Genomic DNA, 15,565 nt, shown 5'->3' on the forward strand with positions numbered 1-15,565 from the left:
CCAGGAATTGAACCCGGGACTCCTGCATGCCAGGCCAACGCTCTACCACTGAGCCAACTGGCCAGGGCTCAACTGCTTTTTCTTGAATGCAGTTTGTTTTGTTGGCTTCATAATTTTTGTCACTTGGGTCCAGAGTGGTGATTATAGTTTAAAATGCTCTGAATTTAGTTTTTTTCTGCTGCTTATTTTGCATTTAAAATATCCTTGATTTTCCGCCCTCCCCCATGGTAAGTAATAGTGATTTTTGAAAAAGAGCCTCCAGTTTTCTTTTAGAATTATGGTCTAAAATGTTGCCTGGGCCATGGCTGGTTGACTCAGTGGTAGAGGGTCAGCTCGGAGTGTGGAAGTCCTGGGTTTGATTCCCAGCCAGGGCACACAGGAGAAGTGCCCATCTGCTTCTCCACCCTTCCCTTTCTCTTTCTTCTCTGTCTCTCTCTTCCCCTCCCGTAGCCAAGGCTCCATTGGAGCAAAGTTGGCCCAGGCGTTGAGGATGGGTCCATGGCCTCTGCCTCAGGCGCTAGAATGGCTCTGGTTGCAACAGAGCATCACCCCAGATGGGCCGAGCATCACCCCCCTAGTGGGCTTGCCGGGTGGATCCGGTCGGGCGCATGTGGGAGTCTGTCTCTCTGCCTCCCTGCTTATTCAGAAAAATACAAAAAAAAAAAAAAAAAAAAAAAGATCAAATGTTGTCTGAAAGAAACCTGACCATAGTCAGGAGTCTTATCTGGTGATGAATATCCACCTTGGCTACATTCTGGGCAAGAGTGGTGGTTATAGTGGAAAAACCCCAGCTCTAAAGGGCGACCCTGTACTTGACCTGTTTGGAATGTTAAATTCCATCTGTTCGGGGTACAAAGAATACCAGTCTTCTTATGCCAAGGAACGTGATGGCTGTTCACTTTTCTTGACAAGAATAGAATATTGAATGCTACATTTGGAATGAAATCAGGAATTCCTAGTAGTCCCTTAAGGACTTGTTGCCTTGACTTACTGATTTGAAATTCCCTTGACCTCTCTTGTTCCCTATTTTCTCATTACTGAAAAGAATCAGGTATGTGGCAGGTTTTCTTCATGTTCCTCAGTTCTTACTCGTCGTGCGGTATATATATAATGCACTAAAGAGAGAGGGAGGGAAGATAGGATATACAGGCCACCTACTGTGTGTTCAGCTCTATTCTAGGTGTAGAAATAAAACCGTTTAGCTTGGATTGTCCAGTGTGAGATTATGTGCAATCTAGTGCGTAGCTGGATGGTCCTGACTCACCTTTGTTTTTTTAGATGGTACCTGATTTCTTATTTGGACTCTACCACAAATCATTTATGTTGTAAATAAATATGTAACTGGATGAATGAATGACTGTATGACTACTTAAACATAAGTTCTGTAGGAGTTCCTAACCATGTCTTATTCATTTTAACGCTACTACCTTCAGCCCTCTTGTCTACACCTTGGCCTAATTTCATATTTTTTACTTAGTTGTATTACATAGTGCTCGTTCCTTTTTCTCCCATTCCTGTGACTTTTTCAGGGTGTTTGTATCAAACTTTTAATGGGTCTACCTACTCCATCCCCCAGTCCACTGTCTGGTGGTAGTTACTTTCTTTCTCAAGCTTACTTAGAGTGTTCACTAGATTGCTTGTACTAGTATAAGTCCGGACATCATAGTGCATCATGGAAGGCTATCTAGGGTAATAATTTAAGATGGTGAGTTTTAACTTTTTAGGATCGGAATTCTTTTTAATCCTACCTCATGCTCCTGATCTCCCAGCTCTGGGTATACTGTAATATCATTAGACCTGTGGGTTTCCCTCAAAGCTTGTAAGTAATAAAAGGGCATGATTTCTTTCATGTAGGCCTCTGAAGTATCTATTCTGTAGGTGTCCACCATATTTTATGAAGGTAACCAGCCAGGGCTTTGCACCCACTTGTATGTTACTACCTAGTATAGCCATTATTTGTAAACATAATGTTATTTTCTTTCAGCTAAAGAGAGGGTTTTAAGTAACTTGCGGAAGCACGAGGCTCCCCAGCCGCCCCTTGTTCTGCACCCTGTGAGGCCTCCAGTGCCGGTGGTTTCATCTGCCGTGCTCCTGAGTCAGAAGGACACCACCCAGCTGGTGCGCACAGACCTGAATCTTTTGCAACAGCAGGCCAGGTGAGCCCATGAGGCCTCAGATCACGCTCTGTGCTCGCTGCCCTGACAGCCTGGGTGATTTAGTGCCCGGAAGGGCCTCCTCATCAACATTCCCACCATGAGGGTAATTGGATGAGACTGGCCCAGACGGTTACTTTAGTTAACCAAGTTGTGACAAGTCTTTTAATTTCCCATTGAAATTATGTGGTGCTTTCATGGACTATAAATTTTTACATGTTTCCTGTGGTGGCATTTCTGAGTGTCAGCAGTGCTAGCTAAGTGTTTCTTATGCTTCTCCTGAGGAGACTTTCCGATAAGAGAAAGATGGTGTTTAAAGGGTATGAAATGAGATTTCCTTTTGTTTGTCACTGCTTTGTTCTCTCACTCTCCAGTCTTTTCAAAATTGGCACAGGTACTTGATGGAAGTGCAGGAAAGTCATTTAGTGTCCGAGTTCACAAGGGACACAGATTGACCAACTGTTTAAGGTTTTGGTCCTAGCTGGCCATCTTGTGAGAAGCAGCAAGTATGTGTGCAGTAAGTCTGCCGTATGAAATACAGGAGTCTCTTTGGCAAATCCCAGGGGAATCAGTCTTATTTATTTATTTATTTATTTATTTATTTATTTATTTCAGAGACAGAGTGAGTCAGAGAGAGAGGGATAGACAGGGACAGACAGGAATGGAGAGAGATGAGAAGCATCAATCATTAGTTTTTCATTGCGTGTTGCAACACCTTAGTTGTTCATTGATTGCTTTCTCATATGTGCCTTGACCGCGGGCCTTCAGCAGACCGAGTAACCCCTTGCTCAAGCCAGCGACCTTGGGTCTAAGCTGGTGAGCTTTGCTCAAGCCAGATGAGTCTGCACTCAAGCTGGCGACCTCGGGGTCTCGAACCTGGGTCCTTCCGCATCCCAGTCCGACGCTCTATCCACTGCGCCACCTCCTGGTCAGGCAAGGAATCAGTCTCTTATTGGCCTTTTTTCCCTTGGCTGTTTTTGGTCCAGGTATTTATTGTGTGTATTGTGTGTGCACACAACACATATGCATGCACACACTGGTCTGCACACCAAAATAATAACAACTGCAATTAGAACAGTGTTGACACCCATGTGACAATGAACTTTCTCCATTTTTGACAATTCAGTTTGAGTTGCTAATACATAAGAAGTCAGTGGTACTTACAAGAAAGGACCCTTCTTTAGAATAAATTAAGATGTAATTCTCATTTGTTCTTGTATAGTTAAGGGTCCATTTAAAAAGCATTGCTGATGTAACACAGATTCTAAGTGGAGCTTTTTTCCTGGCTAAGAAGTTCCATTTTTTCTTTGTTTCTTAACTTTGGTTACCATGACTGCCAGGGAGAGACTTGGGTAGGTCGGCACACACACCTCGGCTCTTCTTATGTAATACTTGTATCTTGTGTGCCCTAATGCAGGCTGGGGGTAACTGGAAGACTTTATCACTTATCACAAACCCTTTTCTAAGACTCTCTTCTACCTCTGGCTGTTTTTCAGAACTGCGGCCCTTCGGGAGTCCCAGCAGGTTGCCCTGGACAGCGAGCTGTTGGACACGATGCCCAAACAGTACGTTAATCGGGAAGAACAGACCACGCTCCATTTGGAGTGTAGAGGCAGCAGTGGCAAGAAATGCCAAGGAGCAGCCGTTGTAACAGTCCAGGTAAGATTGTGTAGATTTCTTTGTATTTGGAGAACTTTCATTGTGTCCTTAGTGATTGGCATGTCATTGGGAAAGACTGAAAGAGGTATATGGCAGGTGCTCCATGTCTCAGAACATGTGACAGTTTATAGAGGAGTGAAGATGGACGCAGAGCTACTCTCCTGTTTCCATAAGTTCTGATGAGTCCTATTGAACCCCCAGAAATGCAAAGGAAAGCAGAGTCATTGAGAAGATTTTGAGAGAGAGAGGGCCTTAAACCGATCTTTAAAAGGTTTAGATAGTGGTAGTTTGGATTCAGTTAGGAGTGTGGGAATGGAGTAAGCATGACTTCATGCAGGGGTTGGTGGCTAGCTATATCAGTTTATTTCCAGTTGTTTTTGGAAGTGCTGGTGGGAGTCTGCATTGGGAAGGCTGGAGTTCACACTGGAAAGGACAGTCACTTGGGAGCTCTGACTGTGTGCTGCGGACAATGGTGGGGTCACTAAAGATGAACATGGGAGGGACCGTGGAAAGCAGAGCAGCTGGTAGAGCCTGCCAGCAGGCAGAAGGAGAAATTGCAACAGTATGATGAAAAATTCAGCTGCCTCTGGAGTCACCTTGAGTTGGAAAATAAAATTAAGTTGAATGTGTGAATTCAGTAGGACCTCAGGAAAGAAGTGTGTGTAGCTTTAGCCAGCACAGCCTAGCACTTGCTTCATGCCAGGCACTGTCTAACCACTTTACAGAACTTATTGTTATCTTCACCACTACCCTAAAGAGGGTACTTTTATTATCTGCATTTTCCAGACGAAGAAATACAGAGGTATGCCTGACCAGCCGTGGTACAGTGGGTAGAGTGTTGACCTGGAGACCGAAGTCCCAGGTTTGAAACCCTGATGTTGCCAGCTTGAGTGCAGGGTCACCAGCTAGAGCGTGGGATCATCAACATGACCCCATGGTCACTGGCTTCAGCCCAAAGGTCGCTGTCTTGAAGCCCAAGGCCACTGGTTTGAGCAAGAGGTCACTGGCTCGGCTAGAGCCTCCCCTTTGCCCCCATCAAGGCATATGTGGGAAGCAATCGAACAACTAAAGTGATGCAACTATGAGTTGATGCTTCTCATCTCCCTCCCTTTCTATCTCTCACTTTCTCTCTTAAAAACAAAACAAAACAAAACAGAAAAAAAGAAATAGAGGCTTAGAGAGGTCAAGTTACATACCCAAGGTGGTAGAGCCAGTGAGTGTCAAACCAGAGAGGCCCAGCAGTCTGGTTGTAGAGCATGTACCCCGTAATCACTGCACCTCACTGTCTGCACATGAATTCAAGATTCATGAGCTGGGAAGGAAATAGTTCAAAAGGGCTCTACTTGTTGCTTGACTACATTTGCATAAAAATAGCTTCTCTTTTTGAGTAGCTTTTAGAAATTGGGGGAAATTTACTGTCTCTTGGTTGTCTTTCAAAAATTTTTTTGTGTGTGTGCTAAGCCCCATTAAAATAGTTCTAATGTATTCTTCATCAATTTCCTTGGGTGTTGACTGTTTTCTCTTAAACATCTCAGAAATAGCTTTTATATTTGTATTTTTCATTACCTTCAAAATGTATTTCTGACAAAATAACATACTTGTATGCATCTAAAGTTAGGAAATTTGATCTGAAATGTGATCAGTGATTAGAGAATTCATGGATTGGATCATTTTTTAAAATCAGCTTCATGGGAAATTATTTTATATATTAAATATAAATTTTAAAATTAAAATACATAAATGAATACATTAATATAATTTTAATGACTCATTTATGAAGATTTCAAATTATATCAAGAAAATGTTTTATTGCTTGATAGAATTTTTCTAAGAGGGAATGCCCTGGAAATTTCCAGTATCTGCAAGTGTTTGAAATATGTGTAGCTTGATTGGGGTATACAAAAGCCAAATACAGTTTATGAGAATTGAGACGTGCTTCTGCTCTGGTTGCCCCTCCTAGTAGAAGCCTCTAATACTTTAGTGATATTCCCTGAGGAAATGGGGAGATTTATAATAAGGTTCCTTGTGTTCTGCATTGGTATTGTAGGGCATGTTTGCAGGACCCAGAATTGATTTATTGTCATGTGAAAAATTTGTTTATTCCTAGAAATGAAAGATGGAAAAGACCCATGGAGGGCCTCACATTATTGTGAAACCTTACTGAAAGACCGGCTGTGTCCTACTTTTAAATGTCTTTGTCTACTTAAATTGACTCAAGAGGAGGGGCTTCCACCATACCACTTTGTTCTATTGTGTACAACTTCTTGTAATTATGAGCTGGTAGTCATTCAGTCTCTCTCACACCTGTTCTAGGAAGAAAAGAAAACTTTCAATAGTGGTGGGAACAATGAACAAAATAAAAATAAGTAGACTAGGAAATAATGATAATTTGGGGAGCGTGTGTGAACTTTCCCACACTAGTTGGTTTTCTTTTCTATGACATGGGGTGGCAGCTTTAAAGTCAGAGTTACAAAGTGGATTTGGTCTCGTCTCTGCGTTTTCCAGTCAGGTGAACCTCTGTGCTTTCTCTCTCGTCCTTAGCCTTCCCACTCTCCTTCATCCTCACTGCCCGCCTTCCTTCGCTCAGAGTTTCTCTTGTCCTCTGTCCGGCTGTTTCCAGGCCAGCAGGGGCTGTGGCCACCCGAGACCCAGTCTAATCATGGTGGGGACCGTACTGGGCAAAAGAGCTGACTGCACGTATTCTTCATCATATTTTAAACTATTAAACATTGGCCTGTTATTTTAAAAATTTAAAATTTAATAGTACTGATTCCCATTTGTGGTTTAGTGGAAGTAATTTAATTTTTTATCTTTTATTTCTCCAGTAGTAAAAACTAAAGTAATTATTGTTAGCATTATATATTCTTGGATAGTCTGTTTCATGTCTTTTGATTCATACAAACAGCCAATTTTTTTTTTTTTTTTAAACAAGGAGTTTTGTAAAAATATTTATCACTACAGTGGTGCGTTTTGCAGAGGAAAATTTAATGATTGTGAAAACGAGGCATTCGGTATATTGTCAGAGCTGTGCTGTGCTGGGTGCTATGTAAAGCAAAATAGACAGGACTCTTCCTTCAGGAGCACTGCATTCAGAATTTCTATCCCCTGACGGGGCATAAGAGCCTCCATTAAATAAGTTTGTGAGTTAAACGTTTACGTTATTCACAGATAAAGGATACCTGTGACCATAGTAGTGGTCTGAAGATTGGGTTTAGACAGGTGCATATAAAGGAAAATGTAGAGTGTACTGCTCACCATGTGACTGTGGAAAGCCATCTAAGGAGCATGGAGAGTTCAAAACTCCTGCCTTCTAAATGTTCTGGTCTTTTCAGCATCCTCTGCCATGCCTGCAAGATAAGTCCAGTTCCCTAGTTTGCGTTAAAGGCCTCTCTAAGACAGGGCTCCCTGCTTCCCAGTCTCACTGCACCCTTCAGCCCTGATCCCTGTCCCCCGTCAGCCTGGCTAGGCTCCTCCTCAGTACCTTCCTTCCTGTCCCCACATCTACCGCATGGTTCTGCCTTTGTGTTCCAGCCTGGACCGGGGCGTTCTCTACATCAGTCTACATCCAGAAAAGAGCATTAAAAATACACAAACAAAGCAGTTTTTATATAGGTCACCATCAGTTAATTAGAGAAAGGAATATAAACCCACCCCTTTGAGTAGGAAAGACATAATCTTAAAGATAGTCTTTTAAATTGAGATAACTTTAGTTTTTTTTTTTTTAAATGCTTAATAAATTCTCCTATTTTTACTGAGAACCAATAAACACTTTATCAAAGATTAGTTTTCAGGAACCATAGAATCAGTCAGTTGCTCTTTCCTAGGCTTGCAACTGATTTGGACCCTTCCCATATTTATCTTATTTTGTTGTTTGCTTTGAATGTCTTTTTTTGCTTTCAAAATGGCACGTTTTATTTTTTTTATTTTTATTTTTTTTATAATTTTATTTGTTTAATGGGGTGACATCAATAAATCAAGATACATATATTCAAAGATAACAAGTCCAGGTTATCTTGTCGTTCAATTATGTTGCATACCCACCACCCAAAGTCAGATTGTCCTCTGTCACCTTCTATCTTGTTTTCTTTGTGCCCCTCCCCACCCCCTATCCCTCTCCCATTCCCCCCTCCCCCCGTAACCACCACACTCTTATCAATGTCTCTTAGTTTCACTATTATGTTCCACCTACGTATGGAATAATACAGTTCCTGTTTTTTTCTGATTTACTTATTTCGCTTCGTATCATGTTATCAAGATCCCACCATTTTGCTGTAAATGTTCCGATGTCATCATTTCTTATGGCTGAGTAGTATTCCATAGTGTATATGTGCCACATCTTCTTTATCCAGTCATCTATTGATGGGCTTTTTGGTTGTTTCCATGTCCTGGCCACTGTGAACAATGCTGCAATAAACATGGGGCTGCATGTGTCTTTACGTATCAATGTTTCTGAGTTTTGGGGATATATACCCAGTAGAGGGATTGCTGGGTCATAAGGTAGTTCTATTTTCAGTTTTTTGAGGAACCACCATACTTTCTTCCATAATGGTTGTACTACTTTACATTCCCACCAACAGTGTATGAGGGTTCCTTTTTCTCCACAGCCTCTCCAACATTTGCTATTACCTGACTTGTTAATAACAGCTAATCGAACAGGTGTGAGGTGGTATCTCATTGCCGTTTGGCACGTTTTATTAACAGCATCTGTGTCCTCCTCTTTCATGCCGGGCCCACCTGCGATGTGCAGCCTGTGTGTCGAGTTGACTTGGGTGTGCCGCGGGGGTGGGAGAACGGAGGCTAGGGCTCTGGGGACAGACGGCCAGCAGAGGAGGGCTGGCTGTGCTTCAGGAAAGGGCTCCATGGTGGGGGACACGGAGTCATATTTTGATGAGGACTGGAGAGTCGAACATAAGTGACATAGAACATATCCTACAGGAAACTTGAAACCAGCAATAAACTAATTTAAGTTTGAGTCTTTATGAACAAACCTGAGATTCTTGAAGATTTTCTTTTTGACTATTGTTTCCCATTCCTGTCAGGTTCAACTGAGTTTTGAGTTATAATAGTAATTGTAATAATGGTCTTTTAATCATATGCCCAGTATATATGTGATAAAATATCTGCTCTGAAAACATGGAGGGGCAAACAAACAATCTGTTGACCAGTTTAATGTTTGTTAGTTTGAAGGCATGCATAAGAACGAAGCGGTGAGCCAGCAGCTTCACATTTTGCAGAAAGAAGTTAAGCAGCTGCAAGCAGAAGCTGCTAAACCACCGCCCCTGAATGTTGTGGAAGCCGCTGTGCACGCCGAAAACTTGATTACGTGAGTTTGGGGGCATTTGACTTTAAAATTCTCTTTTGTTAGTCGATGGTGATCATGCTACTATACCCTCCCTGGCACCCACTAATTAAATTAGCATGGGGATCAGCAAACTGGACATTGGACTCAATCTGCCCTGCCACCTATTTTTATAAATAAAGTTTTATTGGAATATAACCATGCCCATTTATATGTGTCTATGGCTTTTATGCTGCAATGGCAGAATTGAGTAGTTGCAACGATTTATGGCCCATAAAGCATAAAATAATTATTATCTGGCACTTTGTAAAATAAGTTTACAGACCTCTGAAATGTGAGATGATACGATACATTGAAATTCCATCACAGAGAGATTTACTGCTGAGGTGTATCAAAGTCACATTTGCCTAGGAACTCAGCGTTGTCAACGCCGATCACTGAGCACAGTTTGCAGTGGATTTGCTCAGGGGAATGAGGGATGTCAGGTATATTTGCCGACTTGCATTTGGAGATTGTGGTTTTCTTTTGGAGCTCCTGGCTTACTGTTGCCATCGTTTTTCTTCCCAAAGCTACCAGGACATGACTTGGGAGAGGGGAGGCTGATTCAGCCTTTTACCTTAAGGTGACGCTGTATTCTAGTAATCCTCCAGTAGATTGGGATGGTGGTGTGGAGGGGCCACTGAGTCTTACTGTGGGTTGGATTGGTGGATCTGGGAAAGAGGGAGGAGAGAAGGTGAACTATAGGGTGATGTTTCTTTACTAGTAAAAGAACTAAAGAAAAACGTGAGAATTAGAGGAGATTCCTTTATTCTAGGACCTCATTCTATATGAAAATCTTTATCCTCAACCTAAGTCACTGTTATGGATTTTAAAATTTAGAGAAGTCAGGGTTGTTGTTTTTAAAAGATATATTTTATAAAAATACATGAAGTTAAATAATAAGTTATGAATTACATGTGAAATGTAAAAATTGTTAATAAGGGTAAGAATGTTAATTAGCCCTTACAATACAGCTGATTTTTTTTTTTACTCCCAGAAGACATAAAATCATCTTTACATATTGAAAATAAGGTGTTGGGTCATGTTGGAAGAGAACCCATGAAATATTTCTAAAATGATATTTGTGTGGGACTCTGAACACTCTTAAGAATATTAAAAAAAAATTTTTATTTGTTGATTCTAGCAAGAGAGAAAGGGAGAGAGAGAGTGAGAGAGAGAGAGAGAGAGAGACAGGAACATCAATCTATTCCCGTATGTGCCTGACCAGGAATCAAACCGGCAACCTCTGCGCTTTGGGGTGATGCTCTAACCAGCTTAGCTCTCTGGCCAGGGCGCTCTTAAGAATATTGCCCGAGCCTGACCAGGCGGTGGCGCAGTGGATAGAGTGTTGGACTGGGATGCAGAGGACCGGGGTTTGAGACCCCGAGGTCGCCAGCTTGAGTGCAGGCTCATTTGGTTTGAGGAAAAGCCCACCAGCTTGAACCCAAGGTCACTGGCTCCAGCAAGGGGCTACTCGGTCTGCTGAAGGCCTGTGGTCAAGGCACATATGAGAAAGCAATCAATGAACAACTAAGGTGTTGCAACGTGCAATGAAAAACTAATGGTTGATGCTTCTCATCTCTCTCCGTTCCTGTCTGTCTGTCCCTGTCTATCCCTCTCTCTGACCCACTCTCTGTCTCTGTAAAAAATAAATAAATAAAAATTAAAAAAAAAAAAAAAGAATATTGCCCGAGAAATGTGGAGTATCAGAGAAACACTGATGTGTCTGCATTCTCAGTCTGTAGAACACTTCTTACCCATTTTCCTGCAGGGCCTTAGTGAATGCCTACAAGCTGCAGCCTACCCCTGGGGTTCAGAAGGTTGGCATTAGCCTCTTCTTCACTATTGTGGATTACGTCAGTGATGAGACCCAGCGTCATCCTCCCACAAGGCAGTTCTTTACTTCGTGCATTGAAATTTTGGGACAGGTAAGGTTAATCTGTGTTGTTAGTCTTTCTCAGCTATCATGAGTCCCTTCAGTATTCTCATGAGGTATGTGACTTCAGACATATTTATTGTAGGTTCAGAGTCTTACCTAAGTCAGAAGCGCCTTTGAATTGTTGGCTTCTCAAGATGGGATTAGAATTATTGATCTGGAGTTTTGCTTCTCGTACAAGAGATATTAAATTATTCACATTTGAAAGCTTCCGGGGAGACATCAGACTCTATCATGTGCTGTTGGAGTTGTTACCAGTAATATCACTGAAGCTCTCTATCGTTTATAAAATGCTTTCTGATTTATTATTTCATCCTCACAGTAACTTCCTGTGATTGATATCATTCCCATTTAAAGATGGAAGGCTGTGCTCTGAAAGATGAGTGACTTGCCTGGAATACAGCTGGTGCGTGCTGGAGCTGAGACTGCACCCTGGGTCTTCCTGCTCCACATTCAAAGCGCTGCCTCCCAGTTGCTATTCTCGGTCACCATTTATTTATTTACTTGAATTACCATTAAAATAGGGATATTTAAGAAGAGCAATGACAATGTGTCCATATAGATTTATGAAATGTGTCATAAGAGAAAAAAGCCACTTGTTGAAAAATAGGTACACACTAATTAACTGTGTATTCTTACCCAAATTCAACTGACGAGTACTTATTTACTGTCCTTATTTATCTGGTAGTTAGCCTTTTGTCAGACATGATGAGTCTCTAGGTAAGGGACTTAGAAGCGGATGATACTGAGACGATATTAAAATAGATTTTTAAAAATTGTTTCTTTCCTTATAAAATTGGTGTCTGCTTATTATAAGCAATGCAAAGAGTGCAGAAAGTATAAAGAAAGAAAACTTTTCAGAATCCTGACTACCTGGAGATACTGGTTACACAGCTGACGTTTCATTATAGTTTGTCTTGTGCATGTGTGTGTGTATTAGTGTATGTGAATGTATATATAAAAATGATATATTAACTCTACATATAAATAGATACAGATACACACTCAAAAATGGCAGATACTATTTTGTAACTTGCCTTTTTCATTCAAATGCATCTTTTTAGACATTCTTCTGTGTTAATAAATACAGACCTATGACATGGTTTTTATTTTTATTTTTCAATTACGGTTGGCATTCAGTATCATTTTATATCAGTGTCAGGTGTATAGCATAGTGGTACAGTTATATAACTTACAAAGTGATCCCCTTGATAATTCAAATACCCACCTGATACTGGACATGGTTATTACATTATTTTTGACATAGGGGTATGCTGTACTTTACATCCCTATGACTGTTTTGTAACTACCAATATGTACTCCTTAATCTCTTCCATTTTTTCATACAGTCCCTCAACCTCCTTCCCATCTGGCGACTCTCAGTTTGTTCTCTGAATCTATGAGTCTGTTTCTAACATGGTATTTAATACATAGTGTTACATGGCACAGATATCTTGTAATGTATTGAGACAGTGCCCCCTGCATGGGCATTTAGGTTGTTTATTTTGCTACAGTAACCTGAGATAAATAATCTTACACATATTTGTGAACTTGATGGACATTTTTCACCTAGGATACTTCCTTAGAAGTATAATTAAAAAAAAAAGTATGATGTATCAATATATTGTGATGTATATGGTCACACTTCCCCTCCAGGGAAGCTTATACCTGTTTACACTGTCATTGCAGGGTTTGAGTTATTATTCTCCATGTCATAACTTACAGTAGGAATAGTCATTCTTTTAAAATCTTGCTAATCTAATAGGGGAAGTGGTATTATTATTTTAAGATATATTTCTTTAAGTATTTGTTAAGTTGCATGACTTTTCTTATGTTTTGGCCATTTGTATCCTTTTATTTTATTTTATTTTATTTAGAAAATTAAATTGAACAGGGTGACATTGATCAATAAGAGTACATAGGTTTCAGGTAAACATTTCTATAGCATTTGAACTGTTGATTATGTTATATACCCATCACTCAAAGTCAAATCAATTTCTGTCACCTTATAAATGTCCCTCTTATACCCTTCCCCCCACAAATCCCCCATTATTTGTATCTTTTTAGTGATTTGCTGGTTATTGTCCTTTGCACATTTTTGGTTGGAGAGTTTCTTGTTTTTTTCTCTCTTTTCAAAATGCAACATAGATTATAACCTTGTTATAAATTAATTTTTCTACATTGTCATTTTAATTTAATTTTTATATGCTTTTTGCCTTATAGAAGTTAAAATTTTTATCAATTCAAATCTGTCTTGTCCTTATTATTTCTGACTGTGGTCAAGTTTATCAAAGCCTTCCTGGTTCTGAGATTATTTAAGTATTCACATATATTCTTTTAAACATTAGAACAAAGTTAAAACAATGTGTGAAGTTATCCTGATTATACATTAATTTTGAAAAGTTAGCTTTTAAAAAGTATTAAAATCTATAATCTAGAAGTTCTGTTTTCTTGACATAATGTAGGATCACTTTGGGTACTTAGTAATCATGGTAGGTACATTGCAAGATTTTCATGTTACCTACATTGGACGTGGCATGTTTACCTATATTGATTTTAAATTTCTTTTGATTGTTTTATATTTTCATTTAGAAAAAATTCTATTTGCCTTATATACTACCCCTTACTACTTGGTTGCTTAAAGGTTGGGGAGTGGAAAGTTGATGGCATTTTCCTCTTTCATTCTTTCGAGGTGTTCATCAGTGGCAGCAAGTCAGAGTGCAGAAAGGTCCTGGAGACCGTTCTGAGGAGCCGGAGGCTCTGCTCTCTTCTGTCTCCTTTCTTTACTCCCAATGCCGCTCCTGCGGAGTTCATACAGCTTTACGAGAAGGTGGTGAAGTTTCTCAGCGAGGACAACAGTGACATGATTTTCATGCTGCTAACCAAGGTGAGGTGTGATCCAATCCTGATCTTATCATCGACACGGAGGAACTACAGGTGTTTCCCACTCTGCGGACGTGAAAGGCCCTCTGGGGTCCTGTTTCCAGGTGGATGTTAGGTGCCCAGGCCCTTGTCACGTTTTGCGTGACCTTTTAGGAGCCTTTAGGAGCCCAGTTGACCCCACAGCTTCCTCTTCTGGGGGTGTCAGTTGGGTTGTGTGAGACAGTCATAATCCTACTATAAATAGGACCTAGCTCCCAGATTCTGTTTAAAAACAGTACCGTTTTGAAATATTCACGATAGTAATTTAGTACATCCTTCTTTTGACTTTATCCTGAATCGATGCCTAAATTATGTGTGATAAATGAGTTGTACTATGTCCAAGTCTCTCATATTTAGAAAAAGCCAGATCGAAGCAAATTGCCTTTGTCCTCACTCCAAGTGGAATTTTAGCTCAGACCAAGGCAATGAATTTACTTAACGAGTTGGGAATTTTAGGGTCTTAGCTATTTTGTCTTCAATTGTATTTCTCTGACATCTGTGAGTCACAAAAGCTGGTGATTTTTTAGGGCCTAGGACTGATCTCATTCTGCAATGGGGAGAACATGTTGTATAGTTGGGACTCTGGAAGGAGATCTCAGCACGCTGAATTTTATTAACTCAGATAGCTGACCAATTGCAGATTCAGAAACATGGCCATTAGATGGAGACAGTTCTGTTGAGCGGCTACTTGTTTGTGGCACTGTGACCAGTGAAAGAGAACTACAAAGTTCCAAACCCTGTCTTGTAGGGAAAAGTTACCAGCAAAATTTTTAAATTACGAAAAAGCACATGGAAGGGAGAAAACTGCCTCCCAGAGAGTGTAGTAGAGATGGAGGTGTAATGCACCTGTCAGTCATTGAACTGCTCACATTCTTGTAGGTGCTTGTATATAAACTTTAGTTTAACTCTCTATGGAAAGCTGAATGCTAGGTAAATCGTACAGACTTTGCTCTACTTCAGTTAATTTTCTAGTGTCAATAAAATTGCTTCTTGTTTCTGTTTCTTTTTAGTTCGATCTTAAGCAATGGTTAAACACCACTAAACCTCCTCTGTCTGATCGTACCAGGCTTCTGGAGTCCATTCATTTGGCACTTACTGCCTGGGGCCTTGAACCAGATGAAGATATTTTGATGCCATTTAATCTTTTCTGTAAGCACTGGACTTACCTTCTTCTCTACCAGTTCCCGGACCAGTACAGTGACATTCTCAGGCTGCTCATGCAAAGTAAGTGACTGAGTCGATCACAGTGAATACTAGGACATCATTCTACAGATGTCATCCAAAAATTTGAAAATAGCACAGGTGTGCAGGGGTTTTAGAATGACTGATTTTACCTGATATACTCGATGAAGAAGGCCCCAAAGGTTACTACCTGTGAAAATGGCATTTATATTCCTAAATGTTAGAAGGGGCCCTCACTGGGCCCAGCAGGATTAAGTCTTTGGGGCTGGAGTCCATAGCTTGTACCCTTCTCTCGACCTTGACTTTGCAGCTGTCTTCGGTGGGGCAGGGTGGAAGTGGGCTTGGTTACTCTACTGACTGCAGACTTGGTGGGAC

The 15,565-nt window shown here is 40.6% G+C and overlaps 1 protein-coding gene across 2 annotated transcripts in view; it reads left to right on the forward strand.

Moving 5' to 3' along the window:
- Positions 1-15,565, forward strand: part of EPG5 (ectopic P-granules 5 autophagy tethering factor) — a 111,266-nt gene that overhangs the window by 64,270 nt on the left and 31,431 nt on the right. For both annotated transcript variants that reach the window (XM_066247450.1, XM_066247451.1), the window contains exons 26-31: positions 1,985-2,156; positions 3,650-3,812; positions 8,993-9,135; positions 10,922-11,078; positions 13,779-13,973; positions 15,019-15,232. In XM_066247450.1, coding sequence (XP_066103547.1) covers positions 1,985-2,156; positions 3,650-3,812; positions 8,993-9,135; positions 10,922-11,078; positions 13,779-13,973; positions 15,019-15,232 — 1,044 coding nt within the window. The remainder of the gene's footprint in view (positions 1-1,984; positions 2,157-3,649; positions 3,813-8,992; positions 9,136-10,921; positions 11,079-13,778; positions 13,974-15,018; positions 15,233-15,565) is intronic.

This window comes from Saccopteryx bilineata, chromosome 11 (assembly GCF_036850765.1).
Source record: "Saccopteryx bilineata isolate mSacBil1 chromosome 11, mSacBil1_pri_phased_curated, whole genome shotgun sequence".
NCBI classification, from domain to species: domain Eukaryota; kingdom Metazoa; phylum Chordata; class Mammalia; order Chiroptera; family Emballonuridae; genus Saccopteryx; species Saccopteryx bilineata.